Source organism: Oryza glaberrima, chromosome 9, assembly GCF_000147395.1.
Source record: "Oryza glaberrima chromosome 9, OglaRS2, whole genome shotgun sequence".
Classification (NCBI taxonomy): Eukaryota; Viridiplantae; Streptophyta; class Magnoliopsida; order Poales; family Poaceae; genus Oryza; species Oryza glaberrima.
Genome location: NC_068334.1, coordinates 5,322,006 through 5,336,265, shown reverse-complemented (window position 1 = coordinate 5,336,265; position 14,260 = coordinate 5,322,006). Strand labels below are relative to the sequence as shown.

Sequence of the window (14,260 nt, the reverse complement as noted above, 5' to 3'; positions counted from 1 at the left end):
GCCCACCATGATACAACTCCCACGAAGCCTCATTGCTGGAACATCCTCTTCCCTAACTGCCACCAACACCATCTCACCAAAAGTGCTTTCCATGACTGTAAGGAATCAACAAAAGCAAGGGAGAAGCTCCCTAGAGAATCAAAAGGGGTACGGTTGGCTAGTTTGGACGATTTGAGTCTGGTAGCTCCCATGCTAACCATTGTGTTGTCATCTGCCGTCAGCCCCTACTGTCGGTGTGGGTGACCAGTGTTCGCCATCATCCTCACCGGCTAGACCCCACTATATGCACCGGCCTCCACGCTTGCTTTTGCCACCTCACGCCACGCCCTCTAGTGGCCACCTGCTGTCATCACCGACACCAGCCTACTACTGACGATGCCCATGCCATGGCGCTGCCGTCGCCATCACCACCCATGCCGGCTGTATCTTGCCATGAGAGCAACAGATTCGGCTACCGCGGCGTCGGACCCCCGACCTCCCTCTAGGGCAGAATTGAACCTAATATAATTAGCTGGGATGGATGTCATTTGTTGAACATCTCCTAGTACAAGGTCACTGATGGTCTATTTCCATGTTCTGTTAAACTTGAATTGAGCTCTGATGAAAAACTTTTGAATAATACATTAGGTTGAATGGAAGGACTGAACAAACACGCAACATCAGCGAACAAATTTCAGAGGGGATATGAGACTCTGGAAGTTTTTTTTTCCCCTTAGAGCATTTATCTCATGATTTTGTTACCAGCAAGTATTAGAAACACTATCCAAATCAATGATGTAGTTCCAGGTGAACTTACATCTAGCTGGCAAAGAAGTAGAAAAAGTCAGGGATAAAAAGAAACAAAAGAAAGTTCAAATTAAGTTTCCACTATTCCCTACTTCTATTCTTCTCTAATTCCTAAGAAGCTATATACACCTTACAAAGTTGCAAGTTACACATCTGAGAGAGCATTACTCTCACATAACCTCTCTTCAAATGTGCTCCCTAGTTCAATTCACTGCATGTAGCTAACTACCTAATTCTTAACCAGGTTAAATTTTGCAAGCATTGTTGTTGATGTTCTGATCTTCTCTGAGACACTTATTCTACATTGCCGGCCCCTCCTCCGGCCTCGGCCTCGCAACCCATAGTGTGCTGAGTGCGCGTAGGCGGTGGAAGTAGTCGGAGATTGCCACGAAGCACCGGGCGGCTTGCCGGATGGTCAGCATATGCTGCAGCTTGTGCAGGGTCTGCTGCCTCAGGCCATCTGCCTGCAGTACAAATAAGAGACAATTGCACAAAAGGTGAGTACTTGTTGACAAAATATTTTGAGAAATAACTCAGGTTCACAAGCTGATTCTATTGAGATGAAAGTAATGTTTCAACCAAAGGGAGAAAGGAGAAGCAGTTGCACCTGCTCTCAATAATCAATATAGAGGGAACTTATTGACTTCTATTCATTAATAACTACTACATATATACTCCCTCCGTTTTAAAATATCATAACTTTTAGCATTTTAAATATGTAAAAAAAATATTAAACACTTCTATCACTATTCAGAGTACTACTTATTCCATCAATCATCTTCGATTTAAATTTCTTCTGATCTTATCCCCAGTCACCCCTCATTTAACGAGGCGTACCACTTTTGTCTTTAATCTTAATTAAATCTGCTAAACAACCTAGAAATGCCTATATGTTGGAACAGAGGAGTACATTTTTAATTTTTAGGTTCTCCCAAAAAGAACACATTTAATTTCCTTACCAAATGAAAAAAAAGTAAAAGAGGGATTAGATGAGCTTTTTCATTTGAATTAAAAATCAGTATCATTCTGGCATATATCATTCTAATTGATTTTGGGATAAGTTAATGATTTGAGAAGAGTTTATACAGAGATCTAGTCTCATATGATCATTTTCTTAATTAGCAGATTGAGGTTGGGTATATTTTTTGTGTGTGTTTTTCTTCAATTCAAGTAAATTGATCAGTTAATTGTGTTCCCTACATAAAATGGGTATATGTTTATTTAAATGGTTAAAATATTTTCGATATTATTTTCCATTGCAAATTTAAGTTAACATATCTACCGAATTATGTATCCATGCATACGCATGTTTTTCTAATGGAGAAGTGTTACATTTCCAAGTGTTATATGCTTTTAAGCTTGTTCTTAGTCCTTACAAAATTCTAAACATATTCCCTTATATATGTTGCACTATTATTTTGTATTTATATCCATGAAAGAATACCAATATTCAATTTCGATCCGTTGACACTCCTAATTAAATAATTTAACCGTGCATGTGTAACCAACAATCATGCACAAATATACTATTCCAGCTAGCTCCTCTGATAATTGGTGCCCCAGAATACAAGACACATATTTGTTAATTTGACAGACTGAAGATATGTTCTGCAGGGTAAATGTTTGAGTATACAAATATTTTATACCGTGTGCATGCATTCTAATCTAGCTTTTGACTTGACAGCTGCGAGGTTGTGTACGTCTAATATATAGGAGGTGAATTGACTATTGCATACACACTCAACAACCATATGATGACGAGATGATGACCTTGTGATGATCTATGATGAGTTTTACTCATGTTCATGTAATTGTTGGATCTTACAGAAAACGTTCTCTTATTATTAATCGGTCTCAAATTGCAATCAACCACGCCCAATCACAGTAACATATATATAGACTTGTACAGGAATATATTTTTTAGCCAATTAAAACATGTGTGACACTTGTGTAATTGTGTGCTCCCTCTATTTTAAAATAGAGAAAATTCTGACACTCAAAGTTTACAAATTTCCTTATATGCCATTGAAAATTACTATTTCCTTATATTGCATCAATGAAATTTTTCATCCTTTATATGCCACTATCGAGGTCAAACTGCTTTGACCTTGTTAGTTTTTCAACAAAATGACAAAACACACTCGTGTGTTCTTCCGACTGCTTCTGTTCAGCTATCATCAATATACATATTGATCATGATTGTTTCATCTTACAGTTGATTAATTATTTTTGCTAGTCCATTCAGGGGATATCCCCTTATTATTGCAGTCATTAAAATATTTATGAACTTTTTAAAAATTAATGATAAAATAGATTAATATTTGATATATCAGTCTAAAAAATTCAAATTCAAATTTGATATTCACAAGTTGTAATAAAAACAATAAATTTTAATGGAAACCAGTATATGTGTGCTCACAACAAAATTTGACTTTTTCAAAAAAAATTGTAAAAGTGAAATTTAAACTTGCATATTTGTGAAGCGATATATCACATATTATTCTATCTTATTAAAAGATTATTTTTTTGTAATTATTTGGATGACATGAGAAAAAACAAGTGGACACATCCCCCTCAAGAGATTAAAAGGGTAATATTGTACTTTTACATCCTTATAACACAAGATGATGATGTGGATGGCGTATATGGGAAGAAAAAGTTCAATTAGTGACATAAAGGAATAGCACCTTTTCGATGGCATATAAGGAAACTCGTAAATTTTGAGTGGCAAATAAAAAATTTTGTTTTTAAAATATATGACATATTTCGTTTTGTTAGGACACGATTTTGACCAACAATTATTTTGTTATAATACTATAAATTTTTGAAGAAAAACTTATGTTATTAGATATATCTATCAAAAGCACTTATGAATAATTATACTTTATGCATAACAAATTAATCGTTAGTTAAAGCTTATCCTAATAAAATAAAATACATTTTATAAGACACTACTACTATATTAGTTGAATTAATTGTACAAAACATACCTGCCTGACGATGTCCTCCATAGCGGAGATCTTGTTCATGGCGAGGGACATGTGCCCCATGAAGCCGCCGGCGGCGGCGACGTCAGGGGCGGCGACGGTGTCGGAGAGCGACTGCTGGAGGCCGTCCATGGCGTGGCTGAGGGCGTCCTCCGTCCCCTTCGCCGCTTGCTGGAGCTCGTAGATGCTCATCAGCTGCCCCTCCGACAACGGCTCCACCTGCTTAAGCATCACCTGCATGCCAAGAATATAATTCACTTCAATTAATTAATCCATCTCAAATTATTTCCACACATTATTTTTGAGAGATTATTAATTGATCGGAAATAAATAAATATATATATATATACACACACACTCTCTGCAGAACATGGTCTTCAAAAGATAAATTTTAATTACTATTTTCTATTACAATATACGTACACGACGTATCAACAAATCTATGATTTTATTGGAGTATGACTGTGATTTGCCATTTTCCAAATGGAAATGATTAAGATTAACCAATACATAGTCCCATGTTTTCAAGACAAGTATATATTTTAGAAGTTATTTATAGTAAAAAAATTTAAAGTTTAACATCGATCTTGTCCAATACGATAATTATTTTTAACCTAGAGAGAGGGTACAAGCTAGGACTACGGTGAAAGATGCAAACTTTTGGAAAAAAAAGAAAAGCAAAGCAAAATAGAAGGAAAAAATGGTCCTATATAATTAATTAGTTATTAATGGTAGGACTAACTTAGAGACCAATTAAAGGAGTATTTTGGATTACATATATCGTTCTAGCTTAGCTTGTTGTTTACCGGAAATTTGGTACATTTACTACGTAAAATTGTCAATACACCATATATAGACAAGTCTAAGAGAAAGTGTGTGCGGGGAACAGTATTTAATCAGTGATTTGTACATTCCATCTGAAATGTGTACTAGAGAAGTTCAAAACATAAATGTGATGGAAAGTCCACATGAAAAGACACATAAATTTTGTGGATGTTTTATTTATGAGAAGAATATTGTTGCAGGTGATCTTCTCGCATCAAATTATGAGCAGATCAAGGGATGCCTTCTAGAAGGTCAAAGCAATTGATTAGTCGCAGAATATAAGTGGTAAAGATAAAAGAGGAATAAAAGTCCTTCCAATCACCCAATTATATATGCGACAACATCGAATATGAATGCATGCATGATCAGTTGAAGATTTGTAAAATTAAATTTCAGGTTGTTTGAAGAAAAAATGTAGGACAGATGCATATACTAAGAAAAATCTGCTCAATCAAGTTTCAAAATCTACACCCTTTACTTCAATAAATGTCATTTACTTTTCATCAATCAATTGTTAAAACCACTAGTGCAAATTATGTAGTTACTACAACAAGTTTTGGTTATGTGGTATTCACGTAATTAACATCGTTTCGGAAACCCCACAAATTTCTTTGCATAATCATCACACCATGCACTATGTAGGATATGCCACTTCACCAACCCTAAAAAATGTACCGTGCAGGATGGTTTGTAGTATTCTTGAAGTTTATAATGTAAATTAAAACCGAACGGTATTTTCTTTTTGGGAATAAACCAAACAAGAATCGTGGGGACCAAAAGTAGACTGTTTTTTTTAAAGAAATGTGAATGCTTTACAATTAATGAAGAAAATTTCCAAGCAGAGCAAGGATCTCTGTTATATTACTAATTATTTTTGGAACATTTACAGGAGGTTTGTGTTCTAATTATCCAACTATAAAGGTGTTCAATATATGGACTCCATTCACCTCATCTATATAGTGTGAGCATACATATATGCATGAGATATATCATATCTCTTCTAGAAGGCCAAGGTAATTTAATGAATTATTGGCTAGAAATAACGAATGGAAGAAGGGCCAAACACCCAGGGATCATCATCTTATTATTTGGAAACCATCCCCATCACACATCTAACCTCTCCCATACCTGTTTCTGTCCAATTACCTACTCCCCAATCAATATACCTTCTGTCCCAGCAAATTCATATGGATCCAAATATAACTATTCCCATCTATATAGTACTTAACTGGACCTCCTACCACATCAGCCAACCTTTTTCAAATCTCTATCGATTATGGAATCAATTAAGGGACCTATCTAATTGTTTGATCAAGTAAATGGGGAAATGTTGAGTTGGGCAAGCTAGCATTCAAAGTTTTCAAAGCTTGTATAGTTGGTGGAGACTACAACAGCAAACCAAGACAAGGGGAAGGCATTGAAAGTTCATTCAGATGGAAACGAGTTTGCAGTTACTTAATCTGACACTTGGCATTAGGTTTACTAAGACACTTAACCTACCATTTATATACATATGCAATTAATTATGTATCCTAGAAAAGCAAGGGTGGCCTCTATTATTCAAGGGAGAGTCCATGAATATATTAGAACCTTTTATTTATTAAATTTACTCCCTCACCACAAATATAAGAGATTCTCACTATACACCTTTATAAATATCCATAATCTCTTATATTTATGGACGGAAGTAGTAGATAAATAGATTTTATATAAAACAAAGAACTTCGTGAAAGCAAATACTTTGTATAAAATAAGGGAAATAATGGAAAGTCCACCCAGAGCTGGACGTATAGTACTAACTTCTGACTTTATAATTTGGACCAGTATGTTCGTCGAGTACGTAATGAAAGGAAATTGGTAATAACTTAACCCCAGATTAAAAATTAAAGGATAATATGAATGTATATCCGCGGCCTGGTTAGCTTGTATAGACTGTATATTGATAGGATTAGTTGAGCTCTTGAATAAGTAAAAGAATGGCTGTGTACTTGGTTGTTTAAGTTTTCATTAAACAATGACTAGCGTGAAAGCTAGAATTAATCTTTTGGCCTCTTATATCTCGAAAGGTCGATATATTAGTTTTTCATGCAAAAGTAAGATGTTTTTTGTGGATAGATACTATGAGGGACCAACCATATATATTTCATAGTTTCTATGCATGCCAATGGTGCAACTATATATGGTTTACTACTCGATACTCCTTTTTTTTTGTTCGATCTCTCGTATAATTCCACATTTTAAAACATCACCAACATATATATACGTATGCAAAATCTTATGTAACAGAAGATCTGTGCATATACACAAATTAAAGGTGCAGAAGAAATAGAAATGTTTTTTTTTCTCAAAAAAATTAAATACAAATGTTTGTGAACTTCTTTATAAACTGGAGAGTACGGTGCACATTATGAACTGTTGCGTATATATCATGGTATATATTGGGAATACATATTGATCAGAAAGTTGATTCAGCCAAATTGAATTGTCTTTTTATATAAAAAGCTGATTTATCAGTAGCAACGCAAACTGGACCCAAATCTCTACTCTTATCTGTTTAGGATCCTACATGCATATAATTACGTACGACTTATACTACCTCAATCTTTTAATAGATGATGGCATTAACTTTTGACCATTTGTCTTATTCAAAACATTACGTAATTATCATTTATTTTGTTGTTAGTTGTTTAACCAGTAAAAGTACGTTAAGCCTGATTTATATATATTATACATTTGCACAAAAATATTTTAGATACGGTGAATTATCAAATATGTACTGTATTAAAAAACGAAGGGAATACGTTTTCATTGGTTCAGCAGCAATATAATAATTTAATTTTTGACAACCATATATATATATATATATACCTTGATGGCCTCAGAGGGTCTAAATCCACCGAGCCAAAGGAAGCAGCGTTCGGCGGGGGTAGCCCAGACGCCACAGAGGAGATGGAAGATGTCACCCCTGGCAATGGCGCCCTTGAGGCTCAGCAGCTCGTCGTGCTGCGCCATCGCGCCGTTGACGAACACCTGCAGCTGGTTGTCCGCCATCTGCTCGTTCAGGGCTGCCCTCAGCTGGAATATCAGCTTGCTGTGCTCCTCCACCCATCTCCCATACTCCAGGTCAAACAACGATGCTGCATATATGCTCATCACAATGAGATAGTTATTAATTATTTGTGTTCTTTTTCGAAATGAACCAGCCGAAAAACTGCCAATTATATTAATAAAGCAGGAGAAAAACTTTGCGAAGGAAAACAATCGAATACGAGATTTGTGTTGTTACTAAAATTAATGCTGTTTAATTAAATTATAGAGGCATATCCTTAATTGTAATAAAATTGAGTACTCTATCCGTAAACTTTTAATTATAAAAATACTTGTTCAGGTATCTAAAAGTTGCAATTTTTTAGAATGGAGGAAGTAACTGATAAAAAAAAAAAGGAGATAGGTTGGAGTGTCTCATTACCAGCTGAAGGGCCAGAAGGAAGGCCCTGGTGCTGATCTCCAGCACCCAGCATAGCACCCTGAAATATCATATATAGTAGTTATTTGTCAGGACTTGCATATTATATGTAGAGGCCAGAAATTAAATATTTTTCAGAAGAAAATAAAGAAGTAAGTTTCCAAAAAATATACTGGGAGATATAATTAATTCGTTAATAATTAGACATTTTCAAGCCTAGCTTTTTACCTGTACTCTTGCCACGTGAACTTGTTGTTCAAGCTGGCTTAGCCTAATCCTACTTGACTCCAACTGCTGAATGTAAGCCTGAAGAATAAAGCAATGTATATATATACTCATCAATATAAATAGCATAAATCCACATCCAATTTTAGCAGAAACCATGGATTTGTTATTGTACGTGCCCATAAAACGAATATATGAAATATCGGAGATGATTTTTTTAAAAGAAACTGCTACTAACTTAAATTCTACTGACACGTTAATTGATGGTTTTTTTTTTCTGGCCAATTAATGGATTTTTTAGATGATAACTAATTATTAAAGGATGGTACATAAAAAAATCATGGGCATTATTCTTAATATAAGACTCATGCATGTTTCAAATAGCCAGTACCATCATAATAATTCACACCTGAGACCATAAAGAAATTGGAAATGTACATATGAAAAGTGATAATGTTTCTTGCATTGGTTGGGCGGTCAAATTCACAATAAAGCTAGTAAAAATAAGTATATCCTTCAGCACATAAGTCCCAAAGAAAGAGCCAAAAACAACTACATCACAAAGTCGGTCAGTACATTTAATCGCGAGCTAGCACTCCATGCATGCATGTAGCAAACAAAATAAAGTTGATAACAAAAATACATATTGGGAACACTTGCGTGAACAACATATACATGTCATCTATATTAACATTATTGTTAAGAGATATGTTTGTACTTTTCCTAGAGTATTGTACGTTTCTGCAAACACAAATATATACAAAAACACACACAAACAGTACATGTAGGAGAGATTCCTTTCTAGCTTGAATTAATAAGCTGTTGAGTTTCTTGGTTGACCCACTCACCTTCTTCCTAAGCCTACTTTTCCTTGCTGCCTCTCTATTCTGTGCAAGCCTCCTCAGTGTCTGCAGCATGTGCATATACATACACACATATTCACACAATTAAGTTGTCAGGCTCAAAAAAAGTCATAAAATATGCAGGTTATTTCCTGCAGACAGTGACTGTTCAACCTCCTAATTACTTTCTTATGCACTTTTGTGTGCTGTTGAAGTCCTGCAGAGAGAGAGATCATGAAATGTATCAAAGGATGGATGGATGAATGATTGACTCACTAACCTTAGGGTCTAGTGTCCTCCTTCCTTCTCTTTCTGGATCATTGGATGTTGTTGCACCCTTCCCACTGCTGCTTCCTTCCTTCTGCAAGCCACATTTTTTTGGCCCCTTCAGAAGACACACAGAGAAAAAAAAAAGGATATACATATATATATGCAGCATATATATAGCCATATTTCTATCCATTGTCTAAAAAATATGATATGAGAGAGAGAGAGAGAGAGAAAGAGAGAGATGAATACCTTAATGAGGCTACTATTCTTGTTATCCTTGGCAGAGTTAGGCAAGGGAAGATTAGGGCCAGGTGGATTAGTAGGGACACTGGAATTAATCTTTTGACCACCTTGCTGATCAGGCTTCTTGCTGGGATGAGAAGGAAGAACCTGCAGCTGGTTGCCATTGGGAAGCATGGCCATGGCTACCCCAGCACTCTGAACATATATATACATGTCAAAATTCAGAAGACAGTAACTAGTACTAAAAACTAGTACTCCACATGTGGTCCAAGAATTAATCGATCTGCATGCATGCATGCACGCACACGTACCTTTGCTTCATGAGCTGGGTCGGCTACATGCATCGGCTGGGAAGGGAAGATGTTCAGAGTTTCTGCAAATTAAACCATGCAATTAGCAAGCAACTAATGTGCATATGTAAGCATTCAGAAAGGCTATTTGGTTCAGTACTTTTAGGAAGCTTCTGGAAAGTAGTTCAGGCTAAGCTACTCTTGCTTCAGTAAAACTGCTTATTAATTACTCCCTCCGTTTCGAAATGTTTGACGCCGTTGACTTTTTAGCACATGTTTGACCGTTCGTCTTATTCAAAAAATTTAAGTAATTATTAATTTTTTTTCCTATCATTTGATTCATTGTTAAATATATTTTTATGTAGGCATATAATTTTACATATTTCACAAAAGTTTTTAAATAAGACGAACGGTCAAACATATGCTAAAAAGTTAATGGTGTCAAACATTTCGAAATGGAGGGAGTACATGTTTACAAAATCTCTCTCTCTAGATATGTTTCTCACTCCATGTCTGGCATATATGCACGGTGAGAGAAAGGACACAACAGGTAGTACTGGTGGTATAACAACAGTTGGAAGGGATGTTTCTGGGGCTATGATTCAGTAGAGTACATGAGAAGCTTGGAAATGGAAAGGAATGGGGGAGAAATGGAAAGAAGGAATATTTATAGCTTCTTTTAGATCAAGTTCTTTGCACAGAGAGAGAGAGAGAGAGAGAGAGAGAGAAGGTCATCGTCAGAGAGTCTGTTACATGTCACACTCCTCACACCGGAAAGAAATACCAAATCCGAAGAAAAAGAGAACAAAAATTAACACAAGAAAAACACATGAATCAGAAGAAAAAGAATCAGAGATACATCCATACATATATATGTACACACACGCACGTATATCCTAGGAAAAGGCAGGGGACAAAACATTATGGTGTACGAAATGGAAAAAGGAAAAGGGAATTACTAACACATATATACACATCATCATCAGTGTATTTGGGAGGAAAAAGAAGCTGGGTAAATATCAGGTTTTTCGCGGTAACGTACGTCGTTGTTCTTGGATGGATTGTTGATCATGACTGTCTAGGTAGAGAAAAAGCGAAGCTTGATCGAAATCGGCCATGTCGTAGTTGCTCGATTCCTTGCTCCTAGAAAGGAAATTAGAAGGTGAAACAAGCAAGAATCAGTAGGTATATTGCATACACATTAGAAAGCAAGTAGGAGGAGTACAACTTTTTGTTTAATGGAGCAGATAGAAGAGTCGGTATGTGAAGACCATTAAAAACCATCTCTGATCTAGCTACTTGTTGCTTGTTGAAAGATACAAAGAAAAGAAATATATCCTAGTATTTGGTGATTTGTTGTCTAGCTTCTCTCCTTATCTTAGCCCATGGCTAAACAATTTCCATGATCCCTAACTAACCAATAAACTATCTTATATGGTGATCCCTGATGGGGCTTGTGCGTGTCTTTCTCTAATTATCCCCATATGTCCATGGTTGAATTTTGGAAAACAATTAATTAAAAATTCAAACTTGACGCGAGATGCAAGATACATGATGAGAAAACCTCTACGGCAGAAGAAGAATCAATGGAAAATTAAACCCCAATAGCAGAAGAATGATTCAATCTCTTTGAAGTAGCAGAGAAAATCAGCAAAGATGCATGTCAAGAAACCAAAAGGGTAAGAAGAAAACCATAAATCAGCTTGGAATTTTCAAATTCCTATTCTAAAGAAACAAGAAACCAACTGAAGATGGATAAAACACCAGCAGGGCTCTGAAGAAGGTGCAAATTAAACGAGGAACACTCTGAATTAGCTTCATGGCTAGTAGCATAATTCAGCAACAAACAAACAAACATCTTGTCTTACATGGAGGAAGAGGCGATCATCGTCGTCGGTGAGGAGCTCCGGAAGCCGAGGGGGAGCTCAGAAGGGAGGTGATTGTGGTGCTGACGATCTTCCTCTCTGGAGCCCCCCATGAAGCCCTTATGAAGGCCCTGACCATCCTCCTGCAGCACACCTCTACTACTGCTCTCTTAATTTCTCTCTTCTTGTTGTACCTCTCTCTCCTCACACTATGCACATCCCCTCTTGCTAGCAAAAGATACAAAATCAGACATTAATGGCAAAACTGACTTCTGTTTGCACCCTTGTTTTTATACTTGTAACAAAAGGCTATAAAGAAGGGGGCTGAAGCTTTTCGTTTGGATGTCACCTAAAATCTCCTCCCCTTCTCCCCTCACCTTTTGACCAAGAACTTGAAAGGAGACTTTTAAGAGAAGATGGTAGAGAGAGATAAAGAGAGGTGTGAAAAATACCAGGTCTATGTGTCATTTGGAAGCTTGTGGGGAGGTAAGCTTCCTCACCTGGCCATATATATCTCTCACTAAAAGTGGGCTCGAATGTCAGTGGCTCCGTTCCTACGAAGTTGGGAGGCTATTTTGTTGTTACGGGGTCGTGTTAAATGTGATCAAATATAGCTCGCAGCTCGCGTTTCACTAATTATGTCTTGTATCTCGAACACCTGATCGAGTTGTAATAACTGCATATATATCGAGATATCTATGTAGGTAGGATCATTTACGACATACTTACGTATGTAATTATGTGAATCTGAATAGTGTCTTAAAATATACAATTATTTATATGCATCAATATTTCTTTGTTACCTGTATGTCCTACGTGTGCATTGCCATGAAGAAAAGATTTGAAAATGAGCATGGTTACATATGATTATTAATGACATATATATGACAAGCTATGATAATGTTTGCTAAAATGGTAATTTGATTGTAAAAGGTAGACGAACTTTAATTTGGTGCAATTAGTTATATATGTTGATAGAGGTACACTTGAGCCATAAAGTATTCTTGTTCATGTGCCTATCCAAATACCCATTAGTGTCAAATTATAAAAGAATTATATAATATAATCTAAATACATGCATGGTTCATGCATCCCATATATAATTCCTCAATTTACCAACATGTACAAAAGATAAAATCAACTTGAAAAGTTCTCTGTAGAAATTAAACAGATCGATACAACAGAGGATGCTGCTAATATGCAAGACATATGAGACTTATAGCAATGTAAGATTATTAGTAAAATTGATACCAAGCACACTTTGATCTAAGGGTTTCCAAACTAGATATTGCCTTCTTACAGTACTCCAATCGATTTATCAGCTATTTTTCTGTTAGATATGTGTACAAGGTTTTGTACAACTTTTGATGAATATATGGTGTGGATGCATGAGAAAGCATCCTTTGTGTTGATGCAGGAAATGCATGACACTCTTTGACTCTTGCAGAAGTCTTACAAGGGTCGGAGAGAGCTATAAATCAGCTGAATTGTCCTGTTGTAAAAATCAGTCAACTTGCATGCCATTTATGCTGTGTTTGTATGTATATGTAACTGGTGTTGAAGAGATGGTAGCATTAATTTCAGCAAGAATCTGGTCAATGCAGCTGATTTTTAAAGTGTCTCTAGAAATATTCAACAGACCAAAAGTTTTTCCTTTTTTGTATATCAGATTTGTATATGCAAAGATGTAGCTGATTTAGTATATGTCAAATTTCTATAATCAAATTTGTAGCTGATTTAGTATATGTCAAAGTTCTATAATCAAAGTTGTAGCCGATTTAGTATATGTCAAATTTCTATAATCAATGTTGTAGCTGATTTAGTATGTATGTATTTGTGCATTGGATCCATTAAATTGAGAGCATTAATTTGCAAGGTAAATTTTGTTTAAGGAACAGCTGTAGAGTACCTTGGTTAGTTATTACTTTACCTCTTTGTCATAATGCTAGGCAATATTAGAGATGAAGATCAAGGAAGCTCATGAGTGTTAAGGTAATGTATGTGCATTGCATAACTGTAAAACATAAGGGGAGATTTTTAGATCACATATTCTTTCCAAATTCAATCGCAAACAAAACAGAGGATGATTTCCTTGTAATGACAAGGCCTTCCATCCGTTATTTTGCCATTTAGCACTAGTTTTCCCTGAAAGAGCACTTCTATTGAAAACTGGCAACTAAAGAGTCGTTTGGAAACATTAGATTAACCGTACGCAAAACGATAAACATGATTAACATATGATTAATTGAATATTAATTATTAAAAACATAGAAAATAGATTTATTTTTTAAAAGTAACTTCTATATAAAGCTTTCACATGAAAATGTGAAACATACCATTTTAGTAGTTTGAAAAGTGTGCTAATGAAAAACAAGGAAAGAGGCAAACTGAATATGCCATGAATCTAATTAATGAGTTCAGCTTTAAGTTTCATGGTAACTAACTATTAAATTTTATCACT

At 35.6% G+C, this 14,260-nt stretch overlaps 1 protein-coding gene across 4 annotated transcripts; it reads right to left on the bottom strand.

The window, feature by feature from the left end:
- Window positions 1-644: 644 nt before the first annotated feature.
- Window positions 645-12,182, bottom strand: LOC127784031 (transcription factor TGAL7). 4 transcript variants are annotated; one of them, XM_052311207.1, is made up of 11 exons: window positions 11,803-12,181; window positions 10,977-11,077; window positions 9,956-10,017; window positions 9,651-9,839; window positions 9,412-9,516; window positions 9,138-9,197; window positions 8,293-8,370; window positions 8,068-8,125; window positions 7,467-7,735; window positions 3,777-4,007; window positions 646-1,250 (listed from the first exon to the last, which is right to left on the bottom strand). In XM_052311207.1, exons 1-11 carry the CDS (start codon window positions 11,910-11,912, stop codon window positions 1,086-1,088), a joined length of 1,428 nt encoding a protein of 475 aa, XP_052167167.1. In that variant the 5' UTR covers window positions 11,913-12,181; the 3' UTR covers window positions 646-1,085. The 4 variants fall into 4 exon arrangements, with proteins under 4 accessions (XP_052167170.1, XP_052167167.1, XP_052167168.1 ...); XM_052311208.1 differs by having other exon boundaries at window positions 648-1,250; window positions 9,412-9,492; window positions 11,803-12,178; XM_052311209.1 differs by having other exon boundaries at window positions 1,154-1,246; window positions 11,803-12,182.
- Window positions 12,183-14,260: the final 2,078 nt, after the last annotated feature.

What these genes read in the sequence shown, in the direction of transcription:
- LOC127784031 (XM_052311207.1), bottom strand. Translation starts at nt 11,912, where the DNA reads ATGGGGGGCTCCAGAGAGGAAGATCGTCAGCACCACAATCACCTCCCT. An exon ending in ATCCATCCAAGAACAACGAC is followed by an intron (nt 10,018 to 10,976) that starts GTACGTTACCGC and finishes TTTAATTTGCAG; the next exon opens with AAACTCTGAACATCTTCCCT. An exon ending in TTCACGTGGCAAGAGTACAG is followed by an intron (nt 8,126 to 8,292) that starts GTAAAAAGCTAG and finishes ATGATATTTCAG; the next exon opens with GGTGCTATGCTGGGTGCTGG.